This window comes from Hemiscyllium ocellatum, chromosome 42 (genome assembly GCF_020745735.1).
Source record: "Hemiscyllium ocellatum isolate sHemOce1 chromosome 42, sHemOce1.pat.X.cur, whole genome shotgun sequence".
NCBI lineage: Eukaryota > Metazoa > Chordata > Chondrichthyes > Orectolobiformes > Hemiscylliidae > Hemiscyllium > Hemiscyllium ocellatum.
Window position 1 is genome coordinate 30,933,116 of NC_083442.1, and position 19,115 is coordinate 30,952,230.

General features: G+C 38.8%; 1 protein-coding gene across 6 annotated transcripts in view; it reads right to left on the reverse strand.

The window, feature by feature from the left end:
* Positions 1-2,102: 2,102 nt before the first annotated feature.
* The window catches only part of hmg20a (high mobility group 20A), a 52,529-nt gene continuing 35,516 nt past the window's right edge, over positions 2,103-19,115 (reverse strand). For 2 of the 6 annotated variants that reach the window (XM_060853872.1, XM_060853874.1), the window contains exons 5-10: positions 15,545-15,677; positions 15,094-15,131; positions 10,559-10,631; positions 9,512-9,727; positions 7,407-7,539; positions 2,103-4,774 (exon numbers count right to left, since the gene is read on the reverse strand). In XM_060853872.1, the coding sequence (XP_060709855.1) occupies positions 4,771-4,774; positions 7,407-7,539; positions 9,512-9,727; positions 10,559-10,631; positions 15,094-15,131; positions 15,545-15,677 (597 nt within the window). In that variant the 3' untranslated portion in view covers positions 2,103-4,770. Of the gene's footprint in view, positions 4,775-7,402; positions 7,540-9,511; positions 9,728-10,558; positions 10,632-15,093; positions 15,132-15,544; positions 15,678-19,115 lie in introns of those variants that run through there. The other 4 variants (XM_060853873.1, XM_060853878.1, XM_060853876.1 and 1 more) reach the window with 3 other exon arrangements.

The window sequence follows — 19,115 nt, forward strand, 5'->3', positions numbered from 1 at the left end:
GCCCTTTAGGTCTCTTTAATATCTTTCCCCTCTCACCCTAAACCTATGCCCTCTAGTTCTGGACTCCCCCACCCCAGGGAAAAGACTTTGTTTATTTATCCTATCCATGCCCCTCTTGATTTTATAAACCTCTATATGGTTGCCCCTCAGCCTTTGACGCTCCAGGGAATAACAGCCCCAGCCTATTCAATCAAGATAGCAAAGCAACAGGATTCGTAAGGCCCAGACTGACACTAAAAGGTTTTGGCCAGGGTTATAAAGCAGCAGCTGAATAAAGACTATATTAAGAAAGACAGACTTGCCAACCAAAAACTGCAGACCACCGACTAAAAAGCAAATTCTCAGCTGGAGGAGTTTTAACTCAACTACATAAGAATTCACAGCATTGCTTTCGGCATTTATGAAGAATAAATGAAACAGAATAAATCAAAGCAATGGAAAGAAGAAACTAGTATAATTGTTAATTTTAAAACTTTGAAAATTAAATAAGTGGTTTAGAGCAAATGTTAGGAACTGCAAAACCAGAATGATTAAATGAAGTGGCAAGGAGTGGCTTCAATGTAATGGAATCAGATCATCATTCTGACTCCAGATTACAGCAGAATAGCAGTAATAATTATTTTATGCCACAGCAGCTGCACATTGTAATTCCAAGGCAACAGACTAGAGAAAATAGATGCAGAACAAACTCAAGATAAAGAAAACTGGCTAAAGAAAGAAATAATAGTTTCAGTCCAGTGATAAAAATAGCCACTTATACTGAGACCCCATTTATAATGAAAAAGGGAGATTTGTGAACCAGACTGGAGCTGCTTTCACATGGTAGTCACAGGACACTGTTGATTTAGACTGAGTGACTAACACTGCAGAAATGCCTGGGTCCTGTTGTGAATGTTGTTCTTGTGTAAACTAATTGTTGTGCCTTTTTGGACACTGGGTGCTCTAGTTGCCTGGGAGAAGACACCGAAGGTAAAAAATGCACTTCAAATACATCAGTAAGGCTCTGTACAAAACAATGTGGCAGTGGTGCAAGCAGAGTCTTGTGATAGTTTCCACATGAATATTTCCAGTTTCCGCATCATTAGAATTGCATCCAGAGGGTTGAGAGAGGCTCTAAGTAGGATAGCATCATCAAGAACTGAGTGACAACAAAAATGCCAGTTTAACTATCTATGTTCCTCCTATGACAATAAATCCTGTTAGTGAATAAAAAAAATTGTTATTCACTCAATTCTACTCATTTAGCCAAATTGTCTGGATAGATAGTTTTTTTGCGACTGGCAAGGGAATCAAGAATTAAGAGACATACGCAACAAGTGTTAATGCACAGACACAATCTTATTAAATGATGGAGCTGAGTCAATGGGCTAAATGGTGTAATCCTGCTCCTATTTTGTGACATTCCTGCTATAGATGAAATGGTATACATGATTTGTAGTCTTCCTGAATTTAGTTTTCCTTCGACTTTCCTTTATTATTCAAGAGATGGAATTTTCTCTGTAATGTATGTTTCGTGGGTTTGTCTGATACTGAGCACAGGTTGCCATTCTTCCTGTGTTAGATTAGAGTGCTGCTGGAAAGGCACAGCAGGTCAGGCAGCATCCGAGGAGCAGGAAAATCGATGCTTCGGGCAAAAGCCCTTCAACAGGAATTCTTCCCGAGTTAGCTGAGTCAACAAATGCTGACAGATTATTGAACTGTTAACTATTGGTCACAACTGAGGCTGTTTCTATTTGCATAAACCTGCTTTCCAGTCAGCATCATTGCATAGTGATCAACAAAGGAACTCTGGTTTTCTGTTAGCCTACGTAACAGAGGTAAAAGACCACAATCGAAACCTGGTGTTTTCGTGGTCTTCAAAAATGTCAGCTAGCTTATCAACAGCTTGGCCTGAAACTCCTTGTAAAAATCCTTGAAAATGGTTCTCAAATTACTATTTAGCATAAAGACAAATATGTCTATCATCAACTCTCTGTAGTGGGAGGATTTTAACAAAATATCCAGATTCCTAAAGGCAAAATCAAAAAGGATTTATTGTGAGTTTATCTTGTCCTTGTAGTGACATGGACATTTTTAAAAACACATACATAAGAGTGCTCAGCTTTCATAAATATTTAATAGTTTCATTTTTAACTGCAGTTACACTGTAACTCCTTCAAAATGCAATCTGTGTGCATAAATTGTTCAATCAGTTAACAGCTTGAAAGAGCAACTGCATTATTGCAGAACATTCCGGACTATTCTCTTTATCATTATCATGTCTACTGGCAGTGGTTTAGATCATAGTTTCCTAACAGCCTTCAAGAGGCAGTTTATCAAAACAGTACGAGATCACTGTTTCTGCAAATGGAAATTTTGTGGTTTGACCATTAAACGGTTTGTATTTTTTTTAAGGTTACGATTCAATCTATATTCAAACAAAATATAAACTGCAGAACTTGGAAGATTAAACAGTCTCTAAACAAGAAAAGAAAGATCAATTTGCAGGGAGAGATCAGAAATTGTTGAGGAAATTCTGAGTGGACAAATTTATTCATTTCATTTGGTGTACTTCAGTGCATTCTCAAACATGTATGCAATGGAGGACAGAATTTCAGAACAGGAGAATTATGTTTTGGCACATGTTTAGGCTTAAGAAGGGGTGAAATATTAGATGGAGAACACTTCAGAATTTTAGGCACCAGTAAAGCTGATAGAAAATCTTACACTAGGAGTTTTTGTCCGCATTTACTGAAGCAATGACTCATGCTAGGAATATAATTCAATAGGGAGTGGTGACCATCAAAAATATGTGCTTCGTATGAAAGTGTACATAATGAGTATCAGAGGACAATTATTCTGGCGGACAAAGTTCAACCATACCTTCATTTAGCAGAAATTCTTCTTGTACATGTTGCTGGATAGTGCTGAGGAAATGAGAATCCAAGCTAATTTCCCAAATGACCATTTGAAGTATCTTAAAATCAGCCATGTGTGTCATTTTTTGGAGGCCACCTGGACAGCAATGCAAGTGCACTGAGCTTGTTTCAATATTTCATTCCTTTATGTAATAATGAGGGGGTCATATAACAGACATGCAATTGTACTTGACCTGATATCCACACGCATTTTCCAATGGAGGAGATCAATGGATAACACACAGGAATACGAAATGACCTGCCCAGTTCATGGATGAGGATGGCCTCTATTCTTTGAGGTTAAAAGTTTGATCTGAGGTGCATTTTCTTAAATATTCAGAGAGATTCTAGTACGCAATCGGTTAATCAGTCACATACACTGGTTAGAATCTGCAGATTCTGAAAATAGACACAAGCTGAGAAATTCACCTGACCCACTAGCGCTATGTAAACTGGATCCATCCAAGGAAATAGGATCCTCTATTGGCTTTGATTCAAACTCTCGAGCGCAACCCAAGAAGCCTCAGTAATTATTTCAACCTTTCCCTTCAACAAACCTAGAGCAGACCATTCGTCTCAATTTCATAGATGCAATAGACTTCATTGCCTAAGTGACACCACCCCCAGTCCCCCTGCAAAAAACCCCAAGATCATTAAAAATAAACCAGCCTCACATGAAACAAAAGACAAGTCTTGGAATATATTCTCTGGGGTTATGTTCCAGTCTCAACAATGATGTATTAAAAGCACCACAACATGAAGATGTTCTCCAGGTCATTTAACTGGAATTCATGATTTAGATACCAATACAAAATAATTTCCACAAGTCCAATCTCATTTTGAGTTTAATACATGGCAAGTAATGCAAGATGTTGCTAGTTTTCTCTCCTCATTTGAAGATATTGCTGAAATACTGTTCCACTGATACTCTATTATCAAGCTGTTGGTTCAACTTTTCATATTTCAGCTTATACAGCATGTTTTAACTAACTGCGCTATGTTGCATTCTGATTAGTTAGATTCAGTCTTCACCAACCATGTACTTTCACGTACCACATACACTCCCCATGTCATTGAGGGGCATTTAAAGCTGATTCTTTCCCTTGCCAAATATACACATTCAAGCAGGAATGACTAGACAGCAAAGCAAGATGGGAACTCTGGGCAATCTTTCCCAATTCCACTTCATTTAGAGCAGTTATGGCCAATCGCATCACCATTAACTGGTTGAGACCAAGGAAGCCAGCACAGGCCAGTGATTGGATCTGGGAATTCCCTGACTTGCCAAATTTACCTTTACATTGGCCTATTCAACCACAGGGACTCTTGCTTTTTTTAAAAAAAGTTCTGGTTTGGTAAACTCATTCAGGATTTCAGAAAGCCATCAACTAAAATAATTAAAATCAGCTTCATCTAGGAGCTTGCTTCTATGTGCAGGACATGTTGCCATTTTCAAGGTAGAAAAGGAAAACGAACAATCTGTTTTGTTTTTTAAAAAGCTATTGAATAGATAAATTTGATGATTAAGCACCCAAAGCCTTCAATGCCACAAGAGAAGGTTTCACACAAGTAATACAGAAACATTTGGCTTTAGTCATCCATTTAGTCACCCAGTGATGGAATGAGCAGAGATCAAACTTCCAGATAATAAGGAGCAACACAACAGTCCCCTGTAGGTCGGCAGACTTTCAGTGCATTAGAAATGAAAGAAGACCTGTGGCTGGGAACAGTTCTTCCCCAGAGCAAGCTGAACTCCAAGGCCTCAGACAGTAGCTGCCATTTCATTCTCTTTGCAAGTCTAAGTGGCATCTTCCATTTCAGACTGCTCGAGCTGTGTAAACAGATGATGATGCCCTCAGAATCAATCACGATTTCAACTGGATATGGCAGGAAAGGGGAGAAAACAAAAGTTGAATTTAAAAATCCCATTCCATTAAAGCATTATGCCCTGACAAATCTTTCATAATCTCTTCAGAATTGGAACACTGATGTTAAAGCCTTTCTGGTTAATCATCCAACATTTTCCCCTTTGCATCTGGTTTCAACCCAGATGTTGCAATATTTTTGAAAGCTAACAGATGTCAAATATTAAAACATTTCTTTATGATTTCAGTTCATTAAGAGCGAATTCCCCCTAACCACCACGCATCTCTCCTTTTCCACCACCACTCCTCCAATGTCATGATAGAATCAACTTCTTGTAGGGGTCAAAGCCCATGGATGTGAATCATTTGTAACTCATCCAGATTCTTTGCACATTTTTGAAGTTCTCACAGAACACAGAACAGTGCATGATAGGAACAGGCCTTTTCGCCCACCATGTCTGTGCTGACCATTATGCTATTCTAAACTAACTTATGCCTGCACATAGCCCGCATCTGTCTATTTTCTGTCTGAATGCTGCTTAGACATTGCTATTCTATCTGCTTCTACCACCAATCCTTAAAGCACGTTCCAGGTACCACCACCCTCTGTCTAAAACATCTTCCTTGTGCATCACCTTTAAACATTCCCCACCTAACCTTAAACCGATGTCCCCTAGTATTTGACATTTCCACCCTGTCCATGTCTCTCATTATTTTATATACTTCTATCAGGTTACCCCTCAGCCTCTGATGCTCTAAAACAATCCATGTTTGATCAACCTCCCCTTATAGCTAATACACTCCAATCTCAGTGAACCTCTTCTGCACCATTCCCAAAGCCTCCACATCCTTCAGTGACTAGAAATGCGCAGAGAACTCCAAATGTAGCCTGACCAATGTCTTAAACAGTTGCAACATGATTTGAAAACCTTTGCATTCAATGCCCTGACCAATGAAGGCAAGCATGCTGTATGCCTACTTTACCATCTTATCCATTTGTGTTGCCAATGTAATGATTGCTACAAGGTCAGCCAGCTGGACCTCATACAGTATGAGTTCCCTGATTGGGGCTGTTAATCCTATTCAATCGGGAAGCTTTGGGTGACATATAAAGAAAGATGAGTGGCAGAAATATTGACACTCTGACGCCTGACACTGTATGAGGCAGCTCTAAAGTGAAGGACGGTTCAAATGTAAATAAAGAGTGATTCCAGCCTCTGTGAAGTTATTCCACCACTCTCAGCAGCTATGGACTTGGATTTCAAGATCTCTCTTTATATTAATGCTCCTAAGGGCCCAGTATTCTTTTCTATTGCATTTCACCTCTCAAAATGCATCACTTCACACATATCCGTTTTAAACTCCATCCTCCATTTCACCGCCCAACTTTTCAGCTGATTTATATCCTTTGATATTAGATTAGGTTACTGACAGTGTGGAAACAGGTCCTTCGGCCCAACAAGTCCACACCAACCCGTCCAAGCACAACCCACCCAGACCCATTCCCTTACATTTTCCCCTTCACTTAACACAATGGGCAATTTAGCATGGCCAATACACCTAACCTGCACATATCCTTCCTTACTATCTACAGCTCTATCAATTTTCATGTCAACTGCAAACTTACTAATCAAATCAGCGAAATTTTCATCCAAATCATTTATATATACTTTCATGGAGTGCATTTAAAAATGAAAGATAGGCAGACATCAGCCGTGCCAGGTTTGTGCTTCAAAAGGAACTGCAAAATTCTATTTTAAAGCTCATTTCCTGTTCTTAATTCTACAAAACTTATTGTCTTCTTATTCATTCATGGGATGTGAGTGTTTCTGGCTAGGCCAGCATTTAATTGCTTAGCCTTAATTGCCATCCACACTGTGGTGGTGACCCATTTTCTTGATCCATTGCAGTCAATATGATGTAGGTACAACTACAGTGCTGTTCGAGAGGCAGTTTCTTGATTTTGATTTTTTGTGACATCGCACAAGCCAGAGACTGTTAAATTGTTTTACATTTGGTTTCCTTAGCTATTAATCTATCTCGCATGTTGATAACATTTTTGCGGCATCCACAGAATCCCTATAGTGTAGATAGAGGCCATTTGGCCCATCGAGTCTGCACCGACCTTCAGAACAGCATCCCACCAAGACCCATGCCCTCACCCTAGCCCTGTAATGCTAGGTGGATCATCCATTTGTCATGCGTATCCTCGATACTATGGGGCAATTTAGCATGCCAATCCATCTAACTTCCATCTCTCTGGACTGTAGGAGGCAACTGGAACACTCAGTAGAAGTCTATGTAAATATGGGGAGAACATGCAAACTCACACAGTCACACAATGCTGGAATCAAATCTGGTTCCTTGGTGCTGTGAGGAAGTAGTGCTAACCACTGAGCCATCGTGTTGCTCCCAATCCATGTTGTATCTGTAACATTACTCTCACCAATGTTGCACAACACTGTCCCCAACCAATAATCACTGGAAAAACAGTAAATGCAAACATGGATAGTTTTGACTGTCTAAATAAGCCTCAAATTAATCATCAAATATAGAGATTCCCCACTGGCTGCTGATAATGTCAGACAATATGCTGAAGGGTCAGCACAGAGTACTCTTTGATACCCGGATACTGTCTCCTCACCTGTCAAGTTGACTTACTAAGTCACGCACTGTGGCAATGAGATTTTCATTATTTTGAGGGTTGGATAGAATAATACTGTGTAGTTTCCTCATGTAGGAATCAATGGTTTCCAGGGTGGGCGTCTCACCAGAGCCTGCAAAAAAATAAGAAAACTTCCAGTTAAAGAATAACAACAGTATCAGAAACAGACTAGTGTCATTATTTTGACAATTATCACTGCAGTCGTTCTCCTGAAAGTATCACACCCCTCTGGAATAGCCTATAGTACCTTCCCAGATGGTTGTTCTTTTCAGGTGAGCTTTAATGTAGAATATTTAACTATGATGATCAAGTCAAACAAACCGCATCCTGTTCGCTGCTGGTTAATATTAATATAACAAGTAATTAAGATCAGAGAGGAAAAAGGTGATGGCTTTGATGGATTCATTGATAACTAAGGGGAAACAAAAGGAATTTTGTGGCATAGTCGTAATGTTTCTGTCTATGGACCAGAACATCTTGGGTTGAAGACGTGTCATAATATATCTGAATGGTTTGATTAAAAATAAGTATAATAGAGGAATAACTAGGGCTATAGGAGAGAAAGGTCACATTTTAACTTGAGGTACCAACAATATTCGTGGCTTCAGGAGAGGACAGAATTGGAAAATTAAAACATCCCTGTTAAGATACTATAAGATATAAGTTTAGGATGAGGATAGTACACAGAATTAAAGAGATTTGTAATTACATTCATCAATAATAAATTTGAAACAAGGATATAAAATCTTTAAGTTCAATAATTTTTACAAAAACAGCTCCTAATTTGGCACTGAGAGGTACAGGGAAATAGCATAAAGTATGTCACAATTGCCTTCCTTGAACTACCCTATCTTGGTCTTGCCAAAATTGAGTATTTGCTGTTAAGAAATAATGGAGAAGAGTCCAGTGCATCACTTTGTACTCTGCAGCAAAATGTATACACTGCTTCTTCAATATTTGTTAAAACATTGTCCTCAGCAGCAATATTCTTTATGAGACACCTGTTGCCCCTTGTTAATGCCAACATCTCAAAATTTAGTCTGATGTGGCAGCAATCCACCGTCAGTAGTTATACTCAATGTTCATTTTTATCTTTTAATACACAACTCCCGTAAGATCAGGTTATCACCTTGTGGAATTTTGGCACAATAAATGACACTCGATATAGAACATCCCATTCCCAGAGCATCCCCGAGGTCCGATTACTCAAGTGACTTTCAAAGTGTAAAGAATCCTTGAACTAAAACCAGATCTTGGTTTCAGTGTAATTCTAGCCAAGCTGCCTTGGAAGCTTATATTGTTTCAATGGACATTTCTAATTTACAAAAACAAGATTGCTGGATGACAATAAACAGCATCCTAGTGTGAGTCTTGTTAACAAGTAGCAAATGTCATGTTTCCCATTTTCTTTTTCTTACTCTTAAGATGTTTATTCCAAATTGAATTGCTTCCATGGTCAGTGGCAATTTTCTGCTATTATGCCAGGGTGACTATTCTAAATGCAAAAATCCAGACAAACATATCTGTACTTGCCTTTATTCGAGGCATATATCCACAACAAGGAATACACGCTTATTAATCTGGAACAACCACCTGCCTGATTTTCTTTGTCCCTCACTTCTACAGGATCAAAAAAAACCAACAACAGAAACACAGTATGTGTCTTGGCTTTAGAGAGACACCTTGGAGACTTGCTGATCTTTATGATTCAGTACTGTACCACAAGTAAACCATGAGATTAGATTTTGCACTTTGCCAAAACTTTAATTGTCTTCAATGAGTCACAGGACTGGAGCATTATCTTAGATCTTCAAAAGAGGACATTTCAGTTACTACTGGAGTTGAACTACAAATGGATAAATATGGAGAGAATCCACATAAATGAACTGTGCTCATTCCACAGAATTTATAAACTGCGTTTTGCTCCAGCTTGCTTACTTCTCCTCTGTCATCATGAAATTTCTCGATACCAATCAGAGGTAATGAGCTTGCCTGTTACATTTATTTCCCACTTTTTCACTTGGAAATGTTTCCACTTTTCAACTTTAAAAGTGTAATGTTCTAAATTTACAAGATTGAAGCACCTGGCAATGGTACAGTAGCAAAACTTGATGTCAGTGCATGCCGCAGACTATCCAAGTGCTGCTGAAGGACAACGTTCCTATTTCTTTCTTGCATCACATCAATCTCCAGCTTCTCAACCGCTGTTTTCATGCTTTCTACATGCTTCTGTAAGGCTGCATTTCTTTCTTCATACTCTATATTGGACTTTCGCAGCTGTCGGAGCTCCCTTTCTCGAGCTGCCAAAATCCAAAATAATTACATTTTACATTTGGGGTTCAAATTAGAACATATAACAAAGAAACTAAGGAAAACCTGTCAACCTCCCATGCTTTAAAGTAAATAACAGCAATTATATTATGAATTTAAATAGGCTTAGTGATGTGGAAGAATCGAGGGATTTAGAGATACAGGTGCACAGAACAAAAAGGCTAATTTAGTTCGATGATTTCATTCAAGAAGCATAAAACATAACAGCCAAAATATAACAATAAGCTACATAAAATCTTAAGACCTCAGTTAGAATACTACGTGCAGCATTGAGAAGACATTGAAAATTTCAAGAGGGTGTCATTCAGATGATCTCAGATGTGGTCTAGAAAGAGAGAATATACAAATAAGAAGAAACTTGAAAAATATGATCTTTTCTCATTAGAAATGTTTAAAATTATGAAAGATGGGACAAGGTAGATCGATGAAAATTGCAGCCGAGGAATCAGGAAAGAGAGAGTACTTGTAAGGTTAAACACAAGTTATTTTGAACTGAGAGCAGGAAGAACATTTGCACAGAAAGCGTTGCGAGGCTGTGGAATTCACTTTTCATATTAATGGTTGAAGCAAACACTATCAACCATAAGGTTCGACTGGATAAGTTGATACATGGGAAGGAACTGAAAGAACGCTGTAACAAGGTGGGTAAGTGTGATTACAACTACACGCTGACATAGGTAAGTAGTGCTAAATGAGTAGATTCAATATTTTACTTTGATTTATTTCAATGAAAAGCTTCAATGTTATCTTCCCCATAATTAATTGCTTTGCACTATAATATTTACGTCGGCACTTCCTACCTTTGCTGTGGTCTAAAAATTCCTCAGAGAAAATTGGAATATCCAATACAGATCGATCCTTCAGTTCACCCTGCTTTTGTAAAAACAAAGATCATCAAACAAAAGCAGGATTATTATCCATTTTCTCTATATCCAGAAAAATCTAGTCCCTTGCTTCCTTTTGTACTTTTGCACATTATCAACAGTTCAATAGCATCAGGACAGAATCCACGTTAAACAGCTTCCCACAAAATATAAAGAGAACAAATCCCAGAGTACTCTTGTGAAGATATTTGCCAGTTTTTTGATATAAATTATTTTTTCTTCCCCTCACCTCTCCTCCAGGTATAGGAGGCCTGAGTAGAGGTCTACTTTCACACTCTGTTCATGTTGTTCGATAACAGGCTTCCAGGAAGTATGCAAGAGTGCACTGCATACTACTCAGGAAATCCTTGACATCTCATTTGCCACCCTCCCACAAGTCAGCAACACTGTGGCACTAATTATATTAGATCTTCAATGAGAAGTATATTCACTCTCGCTGTCCTTTGGCAGTTGCTTTTCTTTCACTGCATCTTACAAACAAGGTACATTTTACTTTGTTTTACCAGGCTGTTTATAAAACCTAACGACCATAAACATACTGTTTTACATTGAAGATAAATCAAAAATGTATGTATAGACAAAGTTGAGATCATACGGACTCGTCTGAAGGAAGGAACATTGGTGGGTTTTAAAGCATTTTCTTCCACTCTCAAACTAATTTTTTTATAGTACTCTAATGCAATTAGAAAACACAAATGATAGTTGACAGAACACCCAGACACCAAGTTCCATAAACAAACTTTTATATTTAAATATCGATCAGGATGAAACACTGCATTTAAATATCAGGAGAAAGTGAGGACTGCTGATGCTGGAGGTCAGAGCTGAAAAATGTGTTGCTGGAAAAGCGCAGCAGGTCAGGCAGCATCCAAGGAACAGGAGAATCGACATTTCAGGCATAAGCCTGAAGAAGGGCGTATGCCCGAAACGTCGATTCTGGATGCTGCCTGACCTGCTGCGCTTTTCCAGCAACACATTTTTCAGCTCTGCATTTAAATATCAATCAAGATAAAAGACTGCATAGTTAATCTGTTCCCAAACTTTGGTGCCACAATTAAGTCACATTGCTTTGATAGGTATAATTTTCAAACAGAGGATGGTGTATATATGGAATGAGTTTCCAGAGGATGTGGTAGAGGTGGGTACAATTACAACACTTAAAAGACATTTGGACAGGTACATAGACAGGAAAGGTTTAGAGGGATATGGGCTAAACACAGACAAATGGGACTAGTTCAGTTTAGGAAACCGAGTTGGCATGGATGAGTTGGGCCAAAGGGTTTGCCTCCATGCTGTGTATGATTTCATAACTAATGTTCATTTTCCCAAACACTGTCTCAACTAAGGATAACATATTCTGATGACTTACATGGACAGTCTTTGATCTATGCAAATGGCCAGGGAGAGAAGTCACAAAGAGGAGGCAAAGAAACAATCAGCACAGACTATTCCTGGGTGTAGTTCAATAGAAGATTACAGAATGGACTGACAATTGGAAACAGGTTACTGAGTTGTAGGTGTCCTCCTTCTTCTGACAAAGTTATTAAGCAACAGTGAATTCTAAAGGTGGCAGTGAGAGTGGAAAGCTATGTTGCTGGAGATACCATACCTCAACTAAAATATGAACAATCCTTCCACCTGCAGCCCGTTAACTGTTTGTTAATTTTCTGTTTTCTTGCAAAAATTGTGCTAATTGTACTGTTTGACGAATTGGCTACTGAGTGGAAGCTGATTGATCTGAGTCAGAGCTTAGCCAACATTCACTCTCTAGCCTTTGCCATTCAAAAGTGATCATAAAAGTAATTTCAGTCTATTTTTAAAGAAATCTTTACTCCTGAAGTAGTTACCACTTAGCTGATCTCAGTTAGAGTAGCAGCAGCAGGTAACTAAGCGCAGATTAGGGTCGGAACCTAAAACTTTGCTTGACTATATGGCTTCAGTGCTCAGAGAATATCAAAAAAGCTCCCAGACACACAAGTCCTGAGTGAATTTCAACTAGTTTCAAAACTGGTTATTAGAAGCCTTGTAGGAGTGGTTACATTTTATGAGATAAAATACTAACTACTAAATCTGGTGTCAAATCTACATATATAGGACCACTGAAAAACACATTTGCACATGTAATATAGCAAAAGAAAAGTTCAGTGATCAGCTATTATACCACACAAACAATCAATCAGTGAATCTGTTTAGGTCTATGCATAATTGCATGGGATACAGTCAACCCATAGTCCTGTATAAATTACTGAAATCAGATGCAGTTACACATAGTATTTCAAAGAAGGAAAAACTATTCATTTGAAATGGCCCATATTGAATAGTTGAAAACACACCTTGCCTATCTTACTTATAGGGGATAAAAAAGACTTGCAGATCTAACTTCAAGAGAAATAAGTGGATCCATCTGTTATCTGGAAAACATCATACAGATTCCCTTTGCAGCATTAATTCTGGCAAATCGCAATATTCAATGAACTTCAACTGAGAACATCATTTCAAGATGTCACCATAATGAACAAAAAGTAGTTCCTATTGCTTAATTGATGGAAATAGCACAACCCCCTGCAGAAATAATGTCATTTCCAAATTTAAAGTTAACCTTCCAGTCCGTGGGGCCTTCTTTCACATTATTTTAGGAAATGCAGATCCTACTTATTAATCACTGCACAAACATTCCTTTTAAACTAAGGAAAATTCAATACAATCAATGTGTCAGCTATTTTTATTCTCTCAAGTCATTTGTACAAGTCACTACCTGTCAAACTTCCAAAGTCCATTTTTAATCCCTTTTATAATTTGGCTAGTTTCCTAATTTTTTTCAATGTGTTTTCTATCTCCAACATTCCCCCGTGGTTCTTCATCCACTGGCTGGGATCATGGCTGAGACAGCTGCAGCATCCTCCGCTGTATGGATGTGGAATGTAATATTTTACCAAAGCCTAACTGCTTTTGGAAGGATTATACATTGGTGCTTCCAATACTGTTTTGTGACTATTAGGGGGCTTGTCATGACCCATCAGTGAGGCCTGAGAGAAAGGAGGGGGAGGAGGGAACAGAATGAATCTTGGAGATGATGTGTGCGTGCGCATGCACGTGCATTACAGGATCATATCTCCTGTAACTCAGCTGGAGGTCCACTGTGATCACTGCTGCCTTGCAAACTCCCAACTTCAACTCACAACCCCACTGGGATTCCAATCCCCCCCTTTGTGAAACCATGCTCTAAAATCAGTCTGCCTGCTGTTACTAGGATGTTTTTATGAGTCTTCTGCTGGGAAGTTCCATTCCATATCTTCGAGATTTTGTAAACTACTTATAGCCTGAAGAGCACTCTTTAATAATTTAAAAAAAAATAAGAAGGCAACATGAAAACTGAAGCCACTTTAACACATTTTCCCTCCTCTTCCCCCGTTTACTTTTGGAAAAAGGTATGATTTCCACATGGGCCAATTAAAGTGAATACTTTTTTCTTCTTTGCATTATTTAAGTGTAACTGCATGTGATTTCAGAAACTAATATTTAGCTCATACCAGTAATTTCCAGGTGTGGAAAAGCTGAAATGAGCTGTGCTGTTAACATAGCATAACATCTTCACGACTCAGGGAATTACAAAGGTTTTTTTTTAATACTCACCAATACATGGAAATTTCTAGAATACAAGCTTATTTGAATGAAAACTATTAAAGAGACATGCAAGAAGAGGGAAATTGGAAGAACACAGAGTTCTTGGAGAGTTGTACGGTTGGAAGAGGTTAAAAACAATGAGAAGTTGATAACATAAGAATTTTTGATTGCTATGTGAGTGGGCCCTGAAACAACATCAGTCAGTAAGCAAAATTATGATGAGAGAGGTAGGACTTTGTACAAATTAGAATAGGAGCAGCAGTAATCTGGATGAGCTTAAGGCTATGGAGAGTGGAAGTGGGACTAGCCCAGGAAAGCACAGCAGTGTTGATCCTGGAGGTAACTAAAATATGGTTATGTGCTTCATCAGCAGAGGGGACTAACAGGAGGTTTGACAGAGGTGTTCAAAATCATTAGGGTCAGGGTAGGTAGGTAGAAACTATTCTCGTTGGCAGAGGGATTGAGAACAAGAAGATACCAATTTGAAGATGATTGACTAAAGATATAGTTGCAACTTTGGGATTAACGTTTTATGTAACAAACTGTTAGGATTTGGAAATGAGCGCCCAAGAGTATAGTAAGGCATTCAATTGATTTATTTGATGGAATTGGATAATTACTTGAAGAACGTGGGACTCAACAAACTATTCTTTCAGAGAGCTAGGTGAAGAGGAAAAAAAAACAAATGGCCTCTCCCTGTGTTGTTATTATGCTAGGATTCTAATTAGTCATTAAAGACATATCCTATCTCCCAGTTGTATTTTTATAAACATATTCACAATTTCTCCATCATTGCACATGTAAAAATAATTAATTATTAGTCTTACCTCAGTAACAGGAATGTTGTTGGCTCGAGATCCTTCATCTAAAAGATAGGGGAGATATGAAAAATAAATTCCATATATGTTAGCTCTCATTGGACTCAAGCCACTTTAATCTCAGTTTGATTTCTTATTTATGTCAGAGGACAACAAATACAACTTTTTTTTGGGCTAATTTTATTGTTCTCTCCTGAACACAGATGATGTTGGTTCTGCAAACCTTATCTTTATATTTGGGAATGCAGCCAACTGAAGAAGAGTTGTGGACAGTTGTTTTTACTTGTTTCATGTAAAAAAAAATGCCTTCAGGTTGCTATGCAGAGGGGTCTAGCATGAGCAAATTCAACAAAGAGAGGGGAAATAAAACTGAATTTGCACTTTACAGGGGCTAATTGCACCAGTGATTAAACTGCTGACAACATTCCAGTTGATCAACAAGCCTCCCTTTTTATTTTACCTTGGCTAAGTCCTTTCGTGTGTCGTTTGTCATCTGCTTTCTGGCTGAACCGTTTATAAGCCTCAGTCTGTTGGTACTGCTCCAGCTCCTTCATGTAACGCTCTTTGTCTCTCTCTGCCTCATCTAAATAATGCTGGATAGACAGAACAGACTGATTAGAAATACAAAAGGGTCACAGGGATGGGATGCACTCAGAATTTACAATATTGGTGCCATAAAGAGAACTCAAACCGACCAAATATTCACTCAGATAGTAACTACTAGCAGGGCAACTGCAATATTCACAGGCACATAGTGATGAAGAATGATAATGAACCAAATCAGTTCCCTAGTCACTTCATTAATATAAACATCTTTACTGTTAAATGTGTGTGGACAGGTCACCTTGAGGGGTACAATGTATCCTTGTATCAACATTTGACCTGTTACATATTGATAATTCCCAAAAGGTGGTTTGTATTTAATTCCAAGACTGCAAAGGCCAGCCTAACCAGTCTTTCTACTAACTCCACATAGCCCAGAAGCACTACAAAACCCAGAGTTTCGTCTCATTCAACTTGAGCTTATTAATTCATTTATGTAACCTGCTGGTATCCCCCAATGTGGGCCCCTGGCTCTTTGTTCATTGTCCTCACATTTTGTTCTGGATGGGGGAGGGGCACGTTAAAAGTAAGTTTTGAGAAAACATTAAACCAACTCAACTTCCTCAACTGCATAAATGTCAGGCTGGTTTACAATGACGATTTACCATATAGGAAAAATCAAATCTAGAGACATGTGAGTGTGTGTGTGGCATGTCAGACCCAAGGAGATAAATCATGGCATGGTTCTTCTGTTTCCCGGCCCCTCACCCTTAACCCTTCCCCTCCCGTCATTTATAATTGGATACAGGTTCAAAACATCTACTCCTCTGTCCAAGGGCTCTTCTTGAGATTCACTCATGATTTACTTGTTGATTTTTAGAGGGTTTTTTTTTCATTCTCAACTTATTTGTTAAGCAACTATTGCATAGTAACATCACCTTTCCATACTTGTGATGACATAGTGGGTATCTGGACTAACATAGACACCGAATTAGGTTACATCAAAATCTAAAAATACCTCAATATCCTCAAAATATACCAACTCTCCATTAAACTTAAAGTCACAACACACAATGAAAGCATTAACTTCTTAAATTGTATAAAATGTATATTGACACAAAACAACAGGCATAGGTTTCTTCTCCACCCCCGCCAAGAACAGTCACACAGGTTAACACACTAAAAACCAACAATCTAAACACACCTTCCACACAATCAAATCACAGATAATACACTTCTATTGCATATGCACAAAGCTAGAGAATTTTAACCCAGGTAGTTACTAACATTTTCACTCAATCTTAAACAGAAATTTAACAATTAACACACTGTTCGTGACAATAGCCTCCACCACATTTTCTTTCATCTCATTGCAGCCTGAAGTTTGGAGATTCCACATTCATTTGCAACAAGTTATTAGCTCAAGTAATCAGTGATTTTGAGCATTATGGACACCAATCTCCAGATTTGCAAAGCCTTTTCTCACTTAGAAAATTGTCTATGCCTCTATCCTTCCTACACATTATATTACATCTGTCAATTCTTTATCCACTGTCCCAACCAGTTCAAGTCCTTCTGCAACCTCCCTGCCTCAATACTGCCTGCCTTTCCACCTACCTTTGTATCACATGCAAACTTAGCAACAGGTCTTTAATAAATAATGTGAATTGTTGTGATCCCAATATTGACCCCTGTGGAATTCTACTAGTCAATGGCTGCTATTCTGAAAAAGATTGCTTCATTCCCACTCTCTGTCTTCTGCCAGTCAGCTAATCCTCTATCCAAGCTAGTACCTTGCCCTCATCTTGGACTGTAATCTTATTCGGCAGCCTACTCTGCTGCACCTTGTTAAAGGCCTTTTGGAGATCCAAAGAGATCACGTCCACTGGTTCTCCTTTCTCTAACCTGCTTGTTATCTCAAAAGAATTTTAACAGATTTGTCAGGCATGTCCTCCCCTTGATGAAGCCATGCTGATTTAGCCCTTTTTAACCTTGCATTTCCAAGTAATCTGCAATGTCATCCTTAATAATGAACTCTAAAATCTTACTAACGAATATGTCAGGTGAATTGGCCTAGAATATCCTGTCTTCTGCCTCTCTACCTTCTTCAACAGGGGTATTACATTAGCCATTTCCCAGTCTTCTGGGACCCTCTCTGACCTGAATGATTTCTGAAAGAATGCCATCAATGCCTCCACTATCACCTCAGCTTTCTCTTTCAGGACTCTGGTGTTGGTCCATCCAGTCCTGGTGATTTATCCACATTCAATCCTTTCAGCCTCAACAGCAGCTTCTAATTAGTTTGGCCACCACATTCACCTCTGTTCCTTGACTCTCTTTAAGTTCTGGTACGCTATTTGTGTCTTCCACTTTGAAGACTGATGAAAAGTACCTATACAGTTCCTCTGTCACTTCTTCACTCCCCATTACTACTTCTCCAGCCTCGTTTTCCAGCAGTCCAATGTCCACTCTTGCCTCTTTCTTACATTTTATACATCTAGAAAAAAACTCTTGCAATCTTCTTTTATATTACTTATCCTCATATTTCATCTTCTCCCCCCTTGTTGCTTTTCAGTTGTCCTCTACTGATTTTTAAAAGGCCTCCCACTGATCTTCACCACATTGTATGTTTTGTCTTTTGCTTTTATGCTGTCCCTGACTTCCCTTGCCAGCCATGGTTGCCTCATCCTCCCCAAAACAATGTTTCTTCTTCCTTGGGATGAATTTTTCCTGTGCTGCCTAAATTACCCTCAGAAACTCTTGCCATTGCTGTTCTACCACCTTCCCTGTTAGGCTCCCCCTTCCAAGCAACTCTGGCTGAACCAGAGGAGAGAACCATCCTGTGATTGGGGAAGCAGCTTTTCAAAGATTTTGTCCATTTAAGTTACTGCAATGTTTTACATAAATATTCCTGGACATCTGGGAGTCAAAAATGTCCTGTTCCCTTGCATTTTCAGTGCTGCTGCATAGTCAATGTGCTTGGGCCCCAAACACACACCATAGGCCCCAGTGAATATCAATATGTGCACCATCCCCCTTTCCCGGTCCTGGACACAGCACATGTTTCACAGCAGATGACACCTATCCCACACAATCATAGAGATATACAGCATGGAAACAGGCCCTTCAGTCCAGCTAGTCCATGCTGAACATGTTGCCAAACTAAACTAGTCCCACTGACTGCATTTGGCCCATATTCATCCAAACGTTCCCTTTTCATGTACTTATTCTAATACCTTTGAAACTTTGTAAGGTACCCACATCTACCACTTCCTCTGGTGTTCATTCCATACACTAACCATTCTCTGTATAAAAATGTTGCCCCTCATGTTGTTTTTAAATTTTTCTCCTCTCACCTTCTGGATGGGTATATAAATAGGAAGGGGTTAGAGGGATATGGGTCAAGTGCTAGCAATTGGGAATGGATTAGGTTAGCATATTTGGTTGGCATGGACAAGTTGGACCGATGGGTCTGTTTCCATGCTGTA